Source organism: Tachypleus tridentatus, chromosome 3, assembly GCF_004210375.1.
Source record: "Tachypleus tridentatus isolate NWPU-2018 chromosome 3, ASM421037v1, whole genome shotgun sequence".
Taxonomy (NCBI): Eukaryota; Metazoa; Arthropoda; class Merostomata; order Xiphosura; family Limulidae; genus Tachypleus; species Tachypleus tridentatus.
Genome location: NC_134827.1, coordinates 108,516,517 through 108,541,420, shown reverse-complemented (window position 1 = coordinate 108,541,420; position 24,904 = coordinate 108,516,517). Strand labels below are relative to the sequence as shown.

Genomic DNA, 24,904 nt, shown 5'->3' with positions numbered 1-24,904 from the left:
ATATCTTTACCATACAGTTTCTAAATGATACATACAGATTACATATCTTTATCATACAGTTTGTAAATGATATATAGAGATTATATATCTTTATCATACAGTTTATAAATGATACATACAGATTATATATCTTTAACATACAGTTTATAAATGATACATACAGATTATATATCTTTACCATACAGTTTCTAAATGATACATACAGATTATATATCTTTACCATACAGTTTCTAAATGATATATAGAGATTATATATCTTTATCATACAGTTTCTAAATGATACATACAGATTATATATCTTTACCATACAGTTTCTAAATGATACATACAGATTACATATCTTTATCATACAGTTTGTAAATGATATATAGAGATTATATATCTTTATCATACAGTTTATAAATGATACATACAGATTATATATCTTTAACATACAGTTTCTAAATGATATATAGAGATTACATATCTTTATCATACAGTTTCTAAATGATACATACAGATTATATATCTTTAACATAAGTTTCTAAATGATATATAGAGATTACATATCTTTATCATACAGTTTCTAAATGATACATACAGATTATATATCTTTACCATACAGTTTCTAAATGATACATACAGATTATATATCTTTACCATACAGTTTCTAAATGATATATAGAGATTACATATCTTTATCATACAGTTTCTAAATGATACATACAGATTATATATCTTTACCATACAGTTTCTAAATGATACATACAGATTGTATATCTTTATCATACAGTTTCTAAATGATACATACAGATTATATATCTTTACCATACAGTTTCTAAATGATACATACAGATTACATATCTTTATCATACAGTTTATAAATGATATATAGAGATTATATATCTTTATCATACAGTTTATAAATGATATATAGAGATTACATATCTTTACCATACAGTTTCTAAATGATACATACAGATTATATATCTTTACCATACAGTTTCTAAATGATATATAGAGATTATATATCTTTATCATACAGTTTCTAAATGATACATACAGATTATATATCTTTACCATACAGTTTCTAAATGATACATACAGATTACATATCTTTATCATACAGTTTGTAAATGATATATAGAGATTATATATCTTTATCATACCGTTTATAAATGATACATACAGATTATATATCTTTAACATACAGTTTATAAATGATATATAGAGATTACATATCTTTATCATACAGTTTCTAAATGATACATACATATTATATATCTTTAACATACAGTTTCTAAATGATATATAGAGATTACATATCTTTATCATACAGTTTCTAAATGATACATACAGATTATATATCTTTAACATACAGTTTCTAAATGATATATAGAGATTACATATCTTTATCATACAGTTTCTAAATGATACATACAGATTATATATCTTTACCATACAGTTTCTAAATGATACATACAGATTATATATCTTTATCATACAGTTTCTAAATGATACATACAGATTATATATCTTTACCATACAGTTTCTAAATGATATATAGAGATTACATATCTTTATCATACAGTTTCTAAATGATACATACAGATTATATATCTTTACCATGCAGTTTCTAAATGATACATACAGATTATATATCTTTACCATACAGTTTCTAAATGATACATACAGATTATATATCTTTATCATACAGTTTCTAAATGATACATACAGATTATATATCTTTATCATACAGTTTCTAAATGATACATACAGATTACATATCTTTATCATACAGTTTCTAAATGATACATACAGATTATATATCTTTACCATACAGTTTGTAAATGATACATACAGATTATATATCTTTACCATACAGTTTCTAAATGATACATACAGATTATATATCTTTACCATACAGTTTCTAAATGATACATACAGATTATATATCTTTACCATACAGTTTATAAATGATACATACAGATTATATATCTTTATCATACAGTTTCTAAATGATACATACAGATTATATATCTTTATCATACAGTTTCTAAATGATACATAGAGATTATATATCTTTACCATACAGTTACTAAATGATACATACAGATTATATATCTTTACCATACAGTTTGTAAATGATACATACAGATTATATATCTTTACCATACAGTTTCTAAATGATACATACAGATTACATATCTTTATCATACAGTTTGTAAATGATATATAGAGATTATATATCTTTATCATACAGTTTATAAATGATACATACAGATTATATATCTTTAACATACAGTTTATAAATGATACATACAGATTATATATCTTTACCATACAGTTTCTAAATGATACATACAGATTATATATCTTTACCATACAGTTTCTAAATGATATATAGAGATTATATATCTTTATCATACAGTTTCTAAATGATACATACAGATTATATATCTTTACTATACAGTTTCTAAATGATACATACAGATTACATATCTTTATCATACAGTTTGTAAATGATATATAGAGATTATATATCTTTATCATACAGTTTATAAATGATACATACAGATTATATATCTTTAACATACAGTTTCTAAATGATATATAGAGATTACATATCTTTATCATACAGTTTCTAAATGATACATACAGATTATATATCTTTAACATACAGTTTCTAAATGATATATAGAGATTACATATCTTTATCATACAGTTTCTAAATGATACATACAGATTATATATCTTTACCATACAGTTTCTAAATGATACATACAGATTGTATATCTTTATCATACAGTTTCTAAATGATACATACAGATTATATATCTTTACCATACAGTTTCTAAATGATACATACAGATTACATATCTTTATCATACAGTTTATAAATGATATATAGAGATTATATATCTTTATCATACAGTTTATAAATGATATATAGAGATTACATATCTTTACCATACAGTTTCTAAATGATACATACAGATTATATATCTTTACCATACAGTTTCTAAATGATATATAGAGATTATATATCTTTATCATACAGTTTCTAAATGATACATACAGATTATATATCTTTACCATACAGTTTCTAAATGATACATACAGATTACATATCTTTATCATACAGTTTGTAAATGATATATAGAGATTATATATCTTTATCATACAGTTTATAAATGATACATACAGATTATATATCTTTAACATACAGTTTATAAATGATATATAGAGATTACATATCTTTATCATACAGTTTCTAAATGATACATACAGATTATATATCTTTAACATACAGTTTCTAAATGATATATAGAGATTACATATCTTTATCATACAGTTTCTAAATGATACATACAGATTATATATCTTTAACATACAGTTTCTAAATGATATATAGAGATTACATATCTTTATCATACAGTTTCTAAATGATACATACAGATTATATATCTTTACCATACAGTTTCTAAATGATACATACAGATTATATCTCTTTATCATACAGTTTCTAAATGATACATACAGATTATATATCTTTACCATACAGTTTCTAAATGATATATAGAGATTACATATCTTTATCATACAGTTTCTAAATGATACATACAGATTATATATCTTTATCATACAGTTTCTAAATGATACATACAGATTATATATCTTTATCATACAGTTTCTAAATGATACATACAGATTACATATCTTTATCATACAGTTTCTAAATGATACATACAGATTATATATCTTTACCATACAGTTTGTAAATGATACATACAGATTATATATCTTTACCATACAGTTTCTAAATGACACATACAGATTATATATCTTTACCATACAGTTTCTAAATGATACATACAGATTATATATCTTTACCATACAGTTTATAAATGATACATACAGATTATATATCTTTATCATACAGTTTCTAAATGATACATACAGATTATATATCTTTATCATACAGTTTCTAAATGATACATACAGATTACATATCTTTATCATACAGTTTCTAAATGATACATACAGATTATATATCTTTACCATACAGTTTGTAAATGATACATACAGATTATATATCTTTACCATACAGTTTCTAAATGATACATACAGATTATATATCTTTACCATACAGTTTCTAAATGATATATAGAGATTATATATCTTTATCATACAGTTTCTAAATGATACATACAGATTATATATCTTTACCATACAGTTTCTAAATGATACATACAGATTATATATCTTTACCATACAGTTTCTAAATGATATATAGAGATTATATATCTTTATCATACAGTTTCTAAATGATACATACAGATTATATATCTTTACCATACAGTTTCTAAATGATACATACAGATTACATATCTTTATCATACAGTTTATAAATGATATATAGAGATTATATATCTTTATCATACAGTTTATAAATGATATATAGAGATTACATATCTTTACCATACAGTTTATAAATGATACATACAGATTATATATCTTTAACATACAGTTTCTAAATGATATATAGAGATTAGATATCTTTATCATACAGTTTCTAAATGATACATACAGATTATATATCTTTACCATACAGTTTCTAAATGATACATACAGATTATATATCTTTACCATACAGTTTCTAAATGATATATAGAGATTACATATCTTTATCATACAGTTTCTAAATGATACATACAGATTATATATCTTTACCATACAGTTTCTAAATGATACATACAGATTATATATCTTTACCATACAGTTTCTAAATGATACATACAGATTATATATCTTTACCATACAGTTTCTAAATGATACATACAGATTACATATCTTTATCATACAGTTTCTAAATGAAACATACAGATTATATATCTTTATCATACAGTTTCTAAATGATACATACAGATTATATATCTTTACCATACAGTTTCTAAATGATACATACAGATTACATATCTTTATCATACAGTTTCTAAATGATACATACAGATTATATATCTTTACCATACAGTTTGTAAATGATACATACAGATTATATATCTTTATCATACAGTTTCTAAATGATACATACAGTTTATATATCTTTACCATACAGTTTCTAAATGATATATAGAGATTATATATCTTTATCATACAGTTTCTAAATGATACATACAGATTATATATCTTTACCATACAGTTTCTAAATGATACATACAGATTACATATCTTTATCATACAGTTTATAAATGATATATAGAGATTATATATCTTTATCATACAGTTTATAAATGATACATACAGATTATATATCTTTATCATACAGTTTATAAATGATACATACAGATTATATTTCTTTATCATACAGTTTCTAAATGATACATACAGATTGTATATCTTTATCATACAGTTTATAAATGATACATACAGATTATATATCTTTACCATACAGTTTATAAATGATACATACAGATTACATATCTTTATCATACAGTTTCTAAATGATACATACAGATTATATATCTTTACCATACAGTTTATAAATGATACATACAGATTATATATCTTTATAATACAGTTTCTAAATGATACATACAGATTATATATCTATCATACGGTTTATAAATGATACATACAGATTATATATCTTTATCATAGAGTTTCTAAATGATACATACAGATTATATATCTTTACAATACAGTTTCTAAATGATACATACAGATTATATATCTTTATCATACAGTTTATAAATGATACATACAGATTATATATCTTTACCATACAGTTTGTAAATGATACATACAGATTATATATCTTTACCATACAGTTTATAAATGATACATACAGATTATATATCTTTATCATACAGTTTATAAATGATACATACAGATTATATATCTTTACCATACAGTTTGTAAATGATACATACAGATTATATATCTTTACCATACAGTTTCTAAATGATACATACAGATTATATATCTTTACCATACAGTTTCTAAATGATACATACAGATTATATATCTTTACCATACAGTTTCTAAATGATACATACAGATTATATATCTTTACCATACAGTTTCTAAATGATACATACAGATTACATATCTTTATCTTACAGTTTCTAAATGATATATAGAGATTATATATCTTTATCATACAGTTTCTAAATGATACATACAGATTATATATCTTTACCATACAGTTTCTAAATGATACATACAGATTACATATCTTTATCATACAGTTTATAAATGATATATAGAGATTATATATCTTTATTATACAGTTTATAAATGATATATAGAGATTACATATCTTTACCATACAGTTTCTAAATGATACATACAGATTATATATCTTTACCATACAGTTTCTAAATGATATATAGAGATTATATATCTTTATCATACAGTTTCTAAATGATACATACAGATTATATATCTTTACCATACAGTTTCTAAATGATACATACAGATTACATATCTTTATCATACAGTTTGTAAATGATATATAGAGATTATATATCTTTATCATACAGTTTATAAATGATACATACAGATTATATATCTTTAACATACAGTTTATAAATGATATATAGAGATTACATATATTTATCATACAGTTTCTAAATGATACATACAGATTATATATCTTTAACATACAGTTTCTAAATGATATATAGAGATTACATATCTTTATCATACAGTTTCTAAATGATACATACAGATTATATATCTTTAACATACAGTTTCTAAATGATATATAGAGATTACATATCTTTATCATACAGTTTCTAAATGATACATACAGATTATATATCTTTATCATACAGTTTCTAAATGATACATACAGATTATATATCTTTATCATACAGTTTCTAAATGATACATACAGATTATATATCTTTACCATACAGTTTCTAAATGATACATACAGATTACATATCTTTATCATACAGTTTCTAAATGATACATACAGATTATATATCTTTACCATACAGTTTGTAAATGATACATACAGATTATATATCTTTACCATACAGTTTCTAAATAATACATACAGATTATATATCTTTACCATACAGTTTCTAAATGATACATACAGATTACATATCTTTATCATACAGTTTCTAAATGATACATACAGATTATATATCTTTACCATACAGTTTGTAAATGATACATACAGATTATATATCTTTACCATACAGTTTCTAAATAATACATACAGATTATATATCTTTATCATACAGTTTCTAAATGATACATACAGATTATATATCTTTACCATACAGTTTCTAAATGATACATACAGATTACATATCTTTATCATACAGTTTCTAAATGATACATACAGATTATATATCTTTACCATACAGTTTCTAAATGATACATACAGATTATATATCTTTACCATACAGTTTCTAAATGATATATAGAGATTACATATCTTTATCATACAGTTTCTAAATGATACATACAGATTATATATCTTTACCATACAGTTTCTAAATGATACATACAGATTATATATCTTTACCATACAGTTTCTAAATGATACATACAGATTATATATCTTTACCATACAGTTTCTAAATGATACATACAGATTACATATCTTTATCATACAGTTTTTAAATGATACATACAGATTATATATCTTTATCATACAGTTTCTAAATGATACATACAGATTATATATCTTTACCATACAGTTTCTAAATGATACATACAGATTACATATCTTTATCATACAGTTTCTAAATGATACATACAGATTATATATCTTTACCATACAGTTTGTAAATGATACATACAGATTATATATCTTTACCATACAGTTACTAAATGATACATACAGATTATATATCTTTACCATACAGTTTCTAAATGATATATAGAGATTATATATCTTTATCATACAGTTTCTAAATGATACATACAGATTATATATCTTTACCATACAGTTTCTAAATGATACATACAGATTACATATCTTTATCATACAGTTTATAAATGATATATAGAGATTATATATCTTTATCATACAGTTTATAAATGATACATACAGATTATATATCTTTATCATACAGTTTATAAATGATACATACAGATTATATATCTTTATCATACAGTTTCTAAATGATACATACAGATTGTATATCTTTATCATACAGTTTATAAATGATACATACAGATTATATATCTTTACCATACAGTTTATAAATGATACATACAGATTATATATCTTTATCATACAGTTTCTAAATGATACATACAGATTATATATCTTTACCATACAGTTTATAAATGATACATACAGATTATATATCTTTATAATACAGTTTCTAAATGATACATACAGATTATATATCTATCATACGGTTTATAAATGATACATACAGATTATATATCTTTATCATAGAGTTTCTAAATGATACATACAGATTATATATCTTTACAATACAGTTTCTAAATGATACATACAGATTATATATCTTTATCATACAGTTTATAAATGATACATACAGATTATATATCTTTATCATACAGTTTGTAAATGATACATACAGATTATATATCTTTACCATACAGTTTATAAATGATACATACAGATTATATATCTTTATCATACAGTTTATAAATGATACATACAGATTACATATCTTTATCATACAGTTTCTAAATGATACATACAGATTATATATCTTTATCATACAGTTTCTAAATGATACATACAGATTATATATCTTTACCATACAGTTTCTAAATGATACATACAGATTATATATCTTTACCATACAGTTTCTAAATGATACATACAGATTACATATCCTTATCATACAGTTTTTAAATGATACATACAGATTATATATCTTTATCATACAGTTTATAAATGATACATACAGATTATATATCTTTACCATACAGTTTCTAAATGATATATAGAGATTATATATCTTTACCATACAGTTTCTAAATGATACATACAGATTATATATCGTTACCATACAGTTTCTAAATGATACATACAGATTATATATCTTTACCATACAGTTTCTAAATGATACATACAGATTATATATCTTTACCATACAGTTTATAAATGATACATACAGATTATATATCTTTATCATACAGTTTCTAAATGATACATACAGATTATATATCTTTATCATACAGTTTCTAAATGATACATACAGATTATATATCTTTACCATACAGTTTCTAAATGATACATACAGATTATATATCTTTACCATACAGTTTCTAAATGATACATACAGATTACATATCTTTATCATACAGTTTCTAAATGATACATACAGATTATATATCTTTATCATACAGTTTCTAAATGATACATACAGATTATATATCTTTACCATACAGTTTCTAAATGATACATACAGATTATATATCTTTACCATACAGTTTCTAAATGATACATACAGATTACATATCCTTATCATACAGTTTTTAAATGATACATACAGATTATATATCTTTATCATACAGTTTATAAATGATACATACAGATTATATATCTTTACCATACAGTTTCTAAATGATATATAGAGATTATATATCTTTACCATACAGTTTCTAAATGATACATACAGATTATATATCGTTACCATACAGTTTCTAAATGATACATACAGATTATATATCTTTACCATACAGTTTCTAAATGATACATACAGATTATATATCTTTACCATACAGTTTATAAATGATACATACAGATTATATATCTTTATCATACAGTTTCTAAATGATACATACAGATTATATATCTTTACCATACAGTTTCTAAATGATACATACAGATTATATATCTTTATCATACAGTTTCTAAATGATACATACAGATTATATATCTTTATCATACAGTTTCTAAATGATACATACAGATTATATATCTTTACCATACAGTTTCTAAATGATACATACAGATTACATATCTTTATCATACAGTTTCTAAATGATACATACAGATTATATATCTTTACCATACAGTTTGTAAATGATACATACAGATTATATATCTTTATCATACAGTTTATAAATGATACATACAGATTATATATCTTTACCATACAGTTTCTAAATGATACATGCAGATTATATATCTTTATCATACAGTTTATGAATGATACATACAGATTATATATCTTTACCATACAGTTTATAAATGATACATACAGATTATATATCTTTATCATACAGTTTCTAAATGATACATACAGATTATATATCTTTATCATACAGTTTCTAAATGATACATACAGATCAAATATCTTTACCATACAGTTTCTAAATGATACATACAGATTATATATCTTTATCATACAGTTTCTAAATGATACATACAGATTATATATCTTTACCATACAGTTTCTAAATGACACATACAGATTATATATCTTTATCATACAGTTTCTAAATGACACATACAGGTTATATATCTTTACCATACAGTTTCTAAATGATACATACGGATTATATATCTTTGTCATACAGTTTATAAATGATACATACAGATTATATATCTTTACCATACAGTTTCTAAATGATACATACAGATTATATATCTTTATCATACTGTTTGTAAATGATACATACAGATTATATATCTTTATCATACAGTTTCTAAATGATACATACAGATTATATATCTTTATCATACAGTTTCTAAATGATACATACAGATTATATATCTTTATCATACAGTTTATAAATGATATATAGAAATTATACATCTTTACCACAATGCTTTTTGTCACAACATTTAGGATTGGTAAACTGTGGTGTTATAGTGTACTGGGCAGTCAACAATGCTTTTTGTCACAACATTTAGAATTGGTAAACTGTGGTGTTATAGTGTACTAGGCAGTCAACAATGCTCTTTGTCAATCATTTAGAATTGGTAAACTGTGGTGTTATAGCGTACAAGGCAGTCAACAATACTCTTTGTCAAACATTTAGAATTGGTAAACTGTGGTGTTATGGTGTACTAGGCAGTCAACAATGCTTTTTGTCACAACATTTAGAATTGGTAAACTGTGGTGTTATAGTGTATCAGGCAGTCAGCAATGCTCTTTGTCAAACATTTAGAATTGGTAAACTGTGGTGTTATGGTGTACTAGGCAGTCAACAATGCTCTTTCTCACAACATTTAGAATTAGTAAACTGTGGTGTTATGGTGTACTAGGCAGTCAACAATGCTTTTTGTCACAACATTTAGAATTGGTAAACTGTGGTGTTATAGTGTACTAGGCAGTCAACAATGCTCTTTGTCAAACATTTAGAATTGGTAACCTTTGGTGTTATAGTGTACTAGGCAGTCAACAATGCTCTTTGTCACAACATTTAGAATTGGTAAACTGTGGTGTTATGGTGTACTAGGCAGTCAACAATGCTCTTTTTGAAACATTTAGAATTGGTAAACCGTGGTGTTATGGTGTACTAGGCAGTCAACAATGCTCTTTGTCACAACATTTAGAATTGGTAAACTGTGGTGTTATGGTGTACTAGGCAGTCAACAATGCTCTTTGTCACAACATTTAGAATTGGTAAACTGTGGTGTTATAGTGTACCAGGCAGTCAACAATGCTCTTTGTCACAACATTTAGAATTGGTAAACTGTGGTGTTATAGTGTACCCGGCAGTCAACAATGCTCTTTGTCACAACATTTAGAATTGGTAAACTGTGGTGTTATGGTGTACTAGGCAGTCAACAGTGCTTTTTGTCACAACATTTAGAATTGGTAAACTGTGGTGTTATAGTGTACTAGGCAGTCAACAATGCTTTTTGTCACAACATTTAGAATTGGTAAACTGTGGTGTTATAGTGTACTAGGCAGTCAACAATGCTTTTTGTCACAACATTTAGAATTGGTAAACTGTGGTGTTATAGTGTACTAGGCAGTCAACAATGCTCTTTGTCGAACATTTAGAATTGGTAAACTGTGGTGTTATAGTGTACCAGGCTCTCAACAATGCTCTTTGTCACAACATTTAGAATTGGTAAACTGTGGTGTTATAGTGTACCAGGCAGTCAACAATGCTCTTTGTCACAACATTTAGAATTGGTAAACTGTGGTGTTATAGTGTACCAGGCAGTCAACAATGCTCTTTGTCACAACATTTAGAATTGGTAAACTGTGGTGTTATAGTGTACTAGGCAGTCAACAATGCTCTTTGTCGAACATTTAGAATTGGTAAACTGTGGTGTTATAGTGTACTAGGCAGTCAACAGTGCTCTTTGTCACAACATTTGAATTCCTAAACCCTGGTGTTGTTGTGTAGTAGGCAGTCAACAGCGCTTTTTGTCAGAACATTTCGAATTGCTAAACTGTGGTGTTGTTGTGTAGTAGGCAGTCAACAATGCTTTTTGTCACAACATTTAGAATTGGTAAACTGTAGTGTTATGGTGTACTAGGCAGTCAACAATGCTTTTTGTCACAACATTTAGAATTGGTAAACTTTGTTGTTGTTGTGTAGTAGGCAGTCAACAATGCTTTTTGTCACAACATTTAGAATTGGTAAACTTTGTTGTTGTTGTGTAGTAGGCAGTCAACAGCGCTTTTTGTCACAACATTTAGAATTTCTAAACTGGTGTTATAGTGTAGTAGACAGTCAACAGTGCTCTTTGTCACAACATTTGAATTCCTAAACCCTGGTGTTGTTGTGTAGTAGGCAGTCAACAGCGCTTTTTGTCACAACATTTAGAATTTCTAAACCGTGTTGTTGTTGTGTAGTAGGCAGTCAACAATGTTTTACCATTCAAAGGTTATTTTGTTCACTGTGTTAAATGGACACGTCTGTCTATCGTTATAAAAATCTCGCTAGATTAGGTACTTTTTGTATTACATCTACTTGTTAATTTGTTTATAACACATTTAAAATGAATAATGTGTAAATATTGCCCTCTACAAACAGGCATAAATATCTTTTATCTGTCAAAAGTCACTTTGCAGGATACTTCTTATTAGAACCCGTGAATGGAGCTAGAAAATGACAGCTAGAAGTCTATGTAGAAATATTTTTATATAGTGTTTCTTGCTTTCACGAATATTAGGCCTAGTGTTATTTCCGTTGAAGAAAACAGTTTATATTTTTTACACAATACTAATAACATGAAATGTTATCTGTACAATTAATACCAGTTCTGTCCAGAAATTGGTTTAGATACTTACAGTATTATGTAGCCTTGGGTCTAATTGTCTTGTCTCCTGTGGAAGGTTTGGAGTTATTTCCAGAATACAGTACTTGCCACGAAGAGGTTCGCTGTTAGGATTTTCTGACTCCACTATGATATTCAAACATTCTTCATAAGACCCAAAATCTGTAAGCGTTCCCTCTAGTAAGCCAGAAAAGGGCTTTCCCGAGGCGTCAACCACTTAGGAAATTCAGTGATACAACTTTAATTCAGGTTAACCGGTTTTGTGACATTATTAGAAAATCAAAACGAAAAACTTTAAACTTAAAAAAAAGGATATGTTAATTTTGAAAGTTTCGTGGAGTAAGACGTCTTAAATTAACAGTCACCCATTTCGAAAAGAACCTCAGTATAACAGCTATATGTCTGCGGACTTACAACGCTAGAAACCTGGTTTTGATACAAGTGGTGGGCAGAACAGAGATAACCCATTCCGTAGCTATACGTTTAACTTCAAAGAAACCCTTTAAGAAGACCAGAATGTGAAACTACTGTCATTGTTTCGAAATAAACGTGGTTGTAGCTACTGAGAAATTATTCAAATAAACTCTTAATGTATTTACTTTATTTGTTAGTAACAGTATAACAGCAACAGAAGAATATAATTCTTGAATATTTGTCTCTGATCCACAGACATGTATCTAACTGTTTCCTACTTCGTCCGTCTATCTTTCTGTCTCTTTATGTATTCCTTCAAATGTCCCTCAATCTCTTATTACCCACTTCTCTCCCTTTATTATCATTAGTATGTACTTTATTGTTAGCTGTCTATACTGTGATCTTTCTTTATCTATCTATTAGTATTAACCAATCTGTCTGTGTGTGATGGTACTTACTATTAGTGTTAACCCATCTGTCTGTGTATGATGGTACTTACTCTTAGTATTAACCCATCTGTCTGTGTGTGATGGTACTTACTCTTAGTATTAACCCATCTGTCTGTGTATGATGGCACTTACTCTTAGTATTAACCCATCTGTCTACGTATGATGGTACTTACTCTTAGTATTAACCCATCTGTCTACGTATGATGGTACTTACTCTTAGTATTAACCCTTCTGTCTGTGCGTGATGGTACTTACTCTTAGTTGTAACCCATCTGTCTGTGCGTGATGGTACTTACTTTTTATTGCCCAACTTTCTAGTTGCCGGACACTGACCACCATTTTCAGCAAACGTGAAAGGCATGGACTTGAGATATGGACTTTGGATGTGATCCGTAACATGGTGGGTAACAAGTGTTTCATAATGCTATTAATAACATCTTTAACGATGTGCTCTACGTCAACCCAACGTGGCCGAGAGTTTGTAGCGTTATCCACTTGTATCGTGTTGTGTGACGCCACGTTGGTCACTGCCTCTCTTTTAGCCGCTTCTGATATAGTCCGAACTACTTGATGACTCGATGATTGTGCAGGTGGAAGATCCGTGGGTCGCGTGTCATTTGATGACTTTATCTGTTGCTCTGATAGATTAGCAGAGGGTAGAGTTTTTTTGCCACTGCTGATACCATTTGTTCCATCCACAGTATTACTTATAAACAAAGCTATCGATGTCAGTATTAAACCTATGACACTTAAAATAAGTTGTATCCCCATGCTGTATGTGACCGTGAGACTGTAATGTCACTGCTTGTGCCAGCGTTCGTATATTTCATTCTCATTTGTTTACCCAACGCCTGGTGCGCTATCCATACTTGTGGCAAGGTACAGCACGGATAACCCTATTGTCTAACAATGAAAGTAAAGTTGTGTTGGTTGACTGGCAAGGTGTGAGGCTTAGAAACGTTAAAGTAACGTTTGGCAGGCTCATATAATGACTATTAAAGTAACAAACAATAAACTAAATAAGGATGATAAAATTACATAACGGTTGTGACGTACACTTTAACAAAATCTGTTTCATGTTAAACAGTAATGTGTTTGTTGTTGAGCAGAATTGTACACAGTGGAATATCTGTGTGTTGTCCACCACAGGTACATAAACTCAGTTTTTTCGCTTTTTAACCTGTTCACTGCCAAATATTTCAGTTGCTACGGCTACTCCGAATCAAGTTCAAAGTACAACTCTAATGCTTCTTCATTTTGTAACTTTTTCGTGACGCCATTTTGGATCGAAAGTGAAACAATTTGTAAGTAGTTCAAATGCATGTATGGTGCTGACATCTAGCGTTGAAGCTAGGTATTGTTGAGAACGAATTAACTCGTCTGTAACACTGTGTTACCGATCGGCTTGGACAAGTTATCTCGTCTACGGCACTGAACAGGTTAAACCCACAGATTTACAACGGACCTTCTGAGGACACAATGACATGTCTCATGGTAATTCAATAGGTGAAGCTACTGTTGGGTTGTCTTGTCGGAGCTATTTACTGGACTTTTATTGGTCAAAATACGTTGTTGGGAAGGGTTACGTTGAGGCGTATGCATACTAATGTCCACATTGTTTTTCAAGGGCAGGGGATTTGCGATACTGTTGAAAGAAAAAAAAAGACTGAGGGTGTCCAATGGTTAACGTTCCGGGCTGCGGTTCAAGTCTTTTTTTTTATTTTGTTATGCACCAATAAAAGAATATAACGAAATCACTTCAAAGTATATTTAACGTTAAGATACGTAGAGCTCAAGTGCTCATTTTTCTAAAACTAGTGAGCTTGGAAACCTGCTTATAGATGTATAATTAAATTACCTTAACAGAATACGGGTCTGTGAGGTACACTTGAATACTCATTACGCGTGCCTCCCGATTGATGAAAGGTAAATTTTATCATCTAAGCTAGTGTTTAAACAGCTTGTGTAAGCGCGTTGCTGTCAAGGTTGGATAACAGAAGTAAAAACACAAACAAAAGACAGAACTGGATGTACAACAAGTGTAGAATAGTATGAATATTTTTGGTCTATAGACACAGTTTGCTCGGTTCTAATTGCTCTTGCGGAAAGCACATGAACTACTGTTTTATTTCTATCATCTACCCCTTAAAAGCAGTTAAAAGTAAACATATCTTTTTAATAGTACTTTTATTTTACTATCACGACGTTTACGATTATTGGCCCAGGTGGATAAAGCACTTGACTTGTAATCTGAGCGTCGCGAGTTCGAATCCCTCTCACACCAAACATGCTCGCCCTTTCAACCGTGGGGGCGTTATAATGTGACGGTCAATCCCACTATTCGTTGGTAAAAAGAGTAGCCCAAGAGTTGACGGTGGATGGTGATGACCAGCTGTCTTCTCTCTAGTTTTTACACTGCGAAATTAGGGACGGCTTGCGCAGATAGCCGTCGTGTAGCTTTGCGCGAAATTAAAAATAGCCTACGATTATTATCTACTCTATTTTATTTATCGACGTTTATATTTGTCAATCGTTGAATATGAAAGTTTGTTATCAACGTTGATTATAAATTGTAGGCCCATAACAGAGTATTTTAAGAGTCCGTTTTTTATGTTATCAGAATTATAAATTAATATTTTGCTGGATTTGTTAAAGTTAGGTACCCTCGTCACATATCCCCCCCAAAAAAAAAAAAAAAAGAAATCGGCTGATTACGAATCTATTGCTATGAAAACTATCGTATTTCTAGACAGTGGTCAAGCTTTAATATTATACACCACGTAATTTTTACTGTTCTGGAGAGAGTTAGAGCGGAAGAGACTTCTCTCTATTAGACACTTCTGACATTTGACACGTACGTGTTTGACGACATTACGATCTGCTATCATCAGGTTAAGAACTGCGTCAGCAGTAGTTAACTGTGATAGAATGTGTGACAAGTTACACAAGCCAGATATGTGCAGTGTAAGAGAAATCTGTACAATAAGGAAAGTTTGTAAACATATGTTCGAGGACAGCAAGAATTGTTTTTTATAACAAAGGGCTATCTGCAGCATCCACCGATGGGAATCAAACCGATGATTATAACGTTGAAAGTCCGTAGACGTCCGTCCGTTACACCTTGGGACAAAAATAAGAAAAAAGTAGAAATGTGAAACCAAAATGCATTCAAAGGGATTGAAGTTAGGCTTAACTGTCATTAATAATTTCCTTGTATTAAATAGTTTCACAATGCAATACGTACAGAAGGAAAACAGTAATTAAAAAATGTATACACTGGGTTTTCATCAGTATTTATTAAAATTTTTACACCGATTATTATGTAAGAAAATTGTATAAAAAAACAAAATTATTAATCGACATTCCAACAGAGGGCGCAACAAATAATTACGGTAAATATAAGCAAACTGCCCATACTTTGTTTTTGATTCAACGAAACGTTTCGGTTTTGTACGTATTTCCACTAATTTAGGAGAGAAATATTTTTTATGTACTAGAAACAACAAATACACCACTAGATGGTGCTGGTAGTAGTTAAAACTTATGATAACTGCGGTGCTCGCAAAGAAAGTCTAAAAATCACTATAAACCGGGTTTCGAAACTCATGGTGGACAGAGTCCATTGTTTAGTTTTCTGTTTAACTTCAAACAACAACATCATGAACAAAATAAAATCGTTATACAGACGAAGTAACTGTATTATTTATTGTCCAGAAATCAAAACTATATCGATATGACACGTATTACTCAAGGAAAAATGTTTTCATTTTAACACGCAATCAGGTTTGTTTCTGTTTGTTTTGGAATTTCGCACAAAGCTACTCGAGGGCTATCTGTGCTAGCCGTCCCTAATTTAGCAGTGTAAGACTAGAGGGAAGGCAGCTAGTCATCACCACCCACCGCCAACTCTTGGGCTACTCTTTTACCAACGAATAGTGGGATTGACCGTCACATTATAACGCCCCCACGGCTGGAAGGGCGAGTATGTTTGGCGCGACTCGGGCGCGAAACCGCGACCCTCAGATTACGAAGCGCACGCCTTAACGCGCTAGGCCATGCCAGGCCCCCAAGTTTGTTTCTACAGTTTACCTTGTTAATAAGAGTGTTACAGAAAGGGACCTAGAAATCACGTTTCTAAATATTTAAATCTTTATATTTTATACAAAGTCCATCATATTTCTACCGAGCGTGTTAAGATTTTATTAAACGAATTATCAAAATGATTAGTCTGTCCAACAGTTTCGTGGTTGTGTACAAATACCGTTATTTCCCTAATAACGAGGTTCAAGGGTTTTAATTCAGTGCAAAAATGACCTTTTCGTAATAACAAAACCAGTTTTTTTTCTTTCACCAACATCAGTGAAACATCTATTACTATAAAGTCTTATTAGGTCGTGTTGTCCGTTTTTATCAGTTTTTAGGTATCTCGTCAAACCTACCTATCCATGTTTCTCATTTAGACGACGACGACAATAGGAAACCTGCGTAACGTTACACGAACGTCTCTGTTGTAGTTGCCATGGCAACTAATTCACTAAAATAACAGACTGCCATCTTTGGTACGGTTTTATTTTATTTAAAAAGAATTTTCATGTAAATGTAAAACAAGAGCCTTCATAATTTTCCTCGTATATTTCAAGGGCACGAACTGAATATTTGTTTTGAAACTGTTGAGTGTTGGCACAACTTTTAAAATCGAGAGAGTTTTTGTCGTGTAAGTTAATTTACATAATCGAGGACACAGAAGGGAAATATACTTCAACAGATCCAAGTGGGAACATTCATATTTGTTAACTTTATTTCGTTTCCTGGTATCTGCAGGACTATGAAAATGAGTGTTAAACATTTCTGTGAGTTAAAGTATCTGATTTAATAGGAACTTCTTACTGTAGTGGAGGCAAATATGTGTACTACATCTCTCACTTAATTTATCTTCTAGTACGTATAGTTTTCTAAACTTTCTATTGGATTGGTACTGTAACATCTGTCAAGTTTAGGTTTTTATGAATATTTATCGTATTTCTTACAAACATTGCATTTAAAATAAGTTTTACGACTTTTCGACTAGTAGTCCCCTATCTGTTTATATAGAAGTTTATTATATGTATTTATACAATATCTAGGGTACTTGTGTTTACAGACTTGCGTTATATTTGCTAAGTAGACGAGCTGAAAGTTTCCTTGGATAATTAGGACGTGATGCCAATTACCAGGATCCAGAGATATGAGTTTTCATTCATTTTCGCCAGAAGAAACAGAGTAATTAGGATACTCAGAACATACAGCGACGACATTACGTAACAGTGAACTAGACAGTTTATTTACATGCATATTTAAATTAAGTGAAACGTTCTGAGCATTGTGTTCATCCGCTAAACGAATGGCGAGATCAGTGATGACGAGAAACCCACTTGTTGAGAAATTTATATGCAAAAACGGCTCGTTTGGGTAGAGAAAATATTTTACATAGAAGAGCGAACAACGTTTCGACCTTCTTCGGTCATCGTCAGGTTCACAAAGAAAGATGTAACTGACCGGAAGCTGACCACATGTTTGAAAGGGGTTGTGTAACTGTGTGTCGAAATGTAGAGGGCGGTATTAGATGTTTGAAATAATTCGTTGGTTTAAATTACTAAGAAATTGCTTTGCACTATAAAACGCCAACCAAACAACTTCTGTGTACCAATGCCATTATTCTGTAAGTAATTTTAAATATTGTGTTCTTACAATTTAATAAAAATAAAACAAAGCATAAATTTATTCACAAGATACGCTTGTTAGGATGACAATATGGTTTTGTGTGATTTTCGCGCAAAGCTACTCGAGGGATATCTGCGCTAGCCGTCTCTAACTTAGCAGTGCAAGTTTAGAAGGAAGGCAGCTGGTCACCACCACTCACCGCAAACTCTTGGGCTACTCTTTTACCAACGAATAGTTGGACTGACCGTAACTTTACAACGCCCCCACGGCTGAAAGGGCGAGCGTGTTTGGTGTGATGGGGATTCGAACCCGCGACCCTGAAATTACGAGTCGAGTGCTTTAACTACCCGGCCATGCTGGCTCATGACAATATGACTGGCCACTAAAACAACTAGGATGTATCAGTAATACTGTTGATACTCTTTGTTGTTGTTTTTTTTTTGGTGGGGAGGGGTCGATTTGTAAGTGATAATAATAATACTTTTCAAGATGTTCTTCTGGAGGGACTGGAACTGTTCATCTAAAACAAATAAGTAAAATTCATTAGAATTTCACCTTGACGCAAGAACAGCTCAAGGGTTGACTGGATGCTACCACCTGGTGTGTTATTTCCGAACTAGGGCCGGTTAGTGTAGATGGACTTTTTGTATCTTTGCGTGAATATCTAAATCAACGTTACAAATATATATGTACACACACACATATAAAAGAAATAACTGAACTGAATACTATTCAAAACACGAGTTTAAAATATCGTAAAACAGGGTTATAAAGAACTCTTTCTGTTCATGTGATGGTTGAAAAGAACTCTTTCTGTTCATGTGAAGGTTGTGCCTGGATCCATTTCCCATCGATCTGACATATCGTCAAACAGGGTTATAAAGAACTCTTTCTGTTCATGTGATGGTTGTGTCTGGATCCATTTCCCATCGATCTGACTCGAAATGTGATGCAACGTCTTTCTGTTCATGTGATGGTTGTGCCTGGATCCATTTCCCATCGATCTGACTCGAAATGTGATGCAACGTCTTTCTGTTCATGTGATGGTTGTGCCTGGATCCATTTCCCATCGATCTGACTCGAAATGTGATGCAACTTCATTGAAAAGTTTTCTTTATATGTGAATTAATAGACGTTTTTATTACACCTTATTGTACTGGTTCTCATTAATAGACGTTTTTATTACACCTTATTGTACTGGTTCTCATTAATAGACGTTTTTATTACACCTTATTGTACTGGTTCTCTTTTTGAACATGACGAAAACCCGGGATTTTGTTTGAACTGTTTTTCTTATTAACCAGTTGCCTTAAAACTGACAATGAAGATTTTGTTTGTGAAATCAGGGATTTAGCGAAAAGGAAATTCTTACATTTGCGCTTTTGTTCGCAGGTGTTATTGTAATTTACGTGGTGAGTGTACTTTAAACAATATATATCCACTCGCCAAATAAAGTACACCTTACATAGTAGGCAGTCTTTGGAAGCAATTGTTAAGGAAACTCTAATTGGTTCTATTTACACGTGAGAACGTTTGAAAGCTCTGATAAGAAAATATTAGATAAGCCTGTCGCTGGCTTAGAGGTACGTCCAGGCATCGTTTGTTTGTTTTTTCAATTTCGCACAAAGCTACTCGAGGGCTATCTGTGCTAGCCGTCCGTAATTTAGCAGTGTAAGACTAGAGGGAAGGCAGCTAGTCATCACCACCCACCGCCAACTCTTGAGCTACTCTTTTACCAACGAAAAGTGGGATTGACCGTCACATTATAACGCCCCCACGGCTGAAAGAGCGAGCATGTTTGGCGCGACGGGGTCCAGACATCGATATCCATGGTGGGCAGAACACAGATAGCCCAATAAAGGGTTGCAGGTAACTACCCATAAACGGCTGCGGACGTCGTAGGTTCTAACACTCAAATCCTGGTTCTTATTTGTCCCTCGGGTTGGATAGCGTTAAATGTAAAGACTTACATCGCTAAAGTCTGAGGTTCAATTCCCCTCGATGGACACAGCAGATAGTTCAATATAATTTTGTTCTAAAACAACCGGACTATTCAATTGAAACATTTATTTGATAAATATTTTAATTATATTTCAGATTTTGAAACTAGGTTGCAGATCGTTGAAATTAGGCTTAGCCGGTCTTATTTCTGAAAAAAAAACAATATGGTATTGATCAACTTCAAAGAAGTTTTATTACTTTAGATTTCACAAATTTTTTACTGTTTCGATAAAATACTGAGAAACTTCGAGGACATTGTTAAGTTTTTGTAATTTCAAGATAATGAGAACCTGTTGTGTGTCGGATAGTACAAGGTTCGAGCCTCGAGGTACTGCTGAAAATGCTCTGCACTTTAAAACAGTGACAGACAATCCCGCTGTCACGATAAAAGTACCTCTGAGCAGCGAATGACTCTGACTAGTTGTACTTTCTGCAGTCAGCGGTTCTGACACTGACTAGTTTTACTTTCTGCAGTCAGCGGTTCTGACCCTAACTAGTTGTACTTTCTGCAGTCAGCGGTTCTGACTCTGACTAGTTGTACTTTCTGCAGTCAGCGGTTCTGACTCTGACCAGTTGTACTTTCTGCAGTCAGCGGTTCTGACTCTGACTAGTTGTACTTTCTGCAGTCAGCGGTTCTGACTCTGACCAGTTGTACTTTCTGCAGTCAGCGGTTCTGACTCTGACTAGTTGTACTTTCTGCAGTCAGCGGTTCTGACTCTGACTAGTTGTATTTCCTTTAGTCAGCGGTTTTGAAGTAAGAACGGCTGTGTCTGAGTTTAGGGGGTTGCTTATCTGACCTTTTAGACCATAAATAATGACCGTTTGCTGTTCTGTACAGCTGTTTTGTGTATGTTACATGTCTGTCACAACTTTCATTGTTATTACAAAATATCATCCACGTGTCAGATAGTTGTAATAATTAAAAAATAATCTTTCGCTCTTTAGCTCACGTGTTGGAAATATCAAACAATACAAGTCAAAAGGAACAGAACAACATTGTTATAATAAGTTATCTGACGATAGACTTTACAACAGTAACATAATTACAGTAGGACAGAACAAGGAATAGAACAACATTGTTATAATAAGTTATCTGACGATAGACTTTACAACAGTAACATAATTACAGTAGGACATAACAAGGAACAGAACAACATTGTTATAATAAGTTATCTGATGATAGATTTTACAACAGTAACATAATTACAGTAGGACAGAACAAGGAACAGAACAACATTGTTATAATAAGTTATCTGATGATAGACTTTACAACACTAACATAATTACAGTAGGACAGAACAAGAAACAGAACAACATTGTTATAATAAGTTATCTGATGATAGACTTTACAACAGTAACATAATTACAGTAGGACAGAACAAGGAACAGAACAACATTGTTATAATAAGTTATCTGATGATAGACTTTACAACACTAACATAATTACAGTAGGACAGAACAAGGAACAGAACAACATTGTTATAATAAGTTATTGGAAGATAGACTTTACAACAGTAACATAATTACAGTAGGACAGAACAAGGAACAGAACAACATTGTTATAATAAGTTATCTGATGATAGACTTTACAACAGTAACATAATTACAGTAGGACAGAACAAGGAACAGAACAACATTGTTATAATAAGTTATCTGATGATAGACTTTACAACACTAGCATAATTACAGTAGAACAGAACAAGGAACAGAACAACATTGTTATAATAAGTTATCTGACGATAGACTTTACAACACTAACATAATTACAGTAGAACAGAACAAGGAACAGAACAACATTGTTATAATAAGTTATCTGACGATAGACTTTACAACACTAACATAATTACAGTAGAAAAGAACAAGGAACAGAACAACATTGTTATAATAAGTTATCTGACGATAGACATTACAACACTAACATAATGACAGTAGAACAGAACAAGGAACAGAACAACATTGTTATAATAAGTTATCTGACGATAGACTTTACAACACTAACATAATTACAGTAGAACAGAACAAGGAACAGAACAACATTGTTATAATAAGTTATCTGATGATAGACATTACAACACTAACATAATTACAGTACAACAGAACAAGGAACAGAACAACATTGTTATAATAAGTTATCTGATGATAGACTTTACAACACTAACATAATGACTGTAGGACAGAACAAGGAACAGAACAACATTGTTATAATAAGTTATCTGATGATAGACATTACAACAGTAACATAATTACAGTAGAACAGAACAAGGAACAGAACAACATTGTTATAATAAGTTATCTGACGATAGACTTTACAACACTAACATAAATACAGTAGGACAGAACAAGGAACAGAACAACATTGTTATAATAAGTTATCTGATGATAGACTTTACAACACTAACATAATTACAGTAGGACAGAACAAGGAACAGAACAACATTGTTATAATAAGTTATCTGACGATAGACTTTACAACACTAACATAATTACAGTAGGACAGAACAAGGAACAGAACAATATTGTTATAATAAGTTATCTGACGATAGACTTTACAACACTAACATAATTACAGTAGGACAGAACAAGGAACAGAACAACATTGTTATAATAAGTTATCTGATGATAGACTTTACAACACTAACATAATTACAGTAGAACAGAACAAGGAACAGAACAACATTGTTATAATAAGTTATCTGATGATACTTTTTACAACACTAACATAATTACTGTAGGACAGAACAAGGGATAGAACAATATTGTTATAATAAGTTATCTGATGATACTTTTTACAACACTAACATAATTACTGTAGGACAGAACAAGGGATAGAACAATATTGTTATAATAAGTTATCTGACGATAAACTTTACAACACTAACATACTTACAATAGGACAGAACAAGGAATAGAACAACATTGTTATAATAAGTTATCTGAAGATAGACTTTACAACACTAACATAATTACAGTAGAACAGAACAAGGAACAGAACAACATTGTTATAATAAGTTATCTGACGATAGACTTTACAACAGTAACATAATTACAGTAGGACAGAACAAGAAATAGAACAACATTGTTATAATAAGTTATCTGATGATAGACTTTACAACACTAACATAATTACAGTAGGACAGAACAAGGAACAGAACAACATTGTTAT

At 30.2% G+C, this 24,904-nt stretch overlaps 1 protein-coding gene across 1 annotated transcript in view; it reads right to left on the bottom strand.

The window, feature by feature from the left end:
* LOC143245946 (uncharacterized) overlaps positions 1 to 14,819 on the bottom strand; it is a 19,123-nt gene extending 4,304 nt beyond the window's left edge. The window contains exons 1-2 of the mRNA XM_076492196.1: positions 14,337 to 14,819; positions 13,191 to 13,393 (exon numbers count right to left, since the gene is read on the bottom strand). Coding sequence (XP_076348311.1) covers positions 13,191 to 13,393; positions 14,337 to 14,811 — 678 coding nt within the window. The 5' untranslated portion in view covers positions 14,812 to 14,819. The remainder of the gene's footprint in view (positions 1 to 13,190; positions 13,394 to 14,336) is intronic.
* Between the last annotated feature and the right edge of the window lie 10,085 nt (positions 14,820 to 24,904).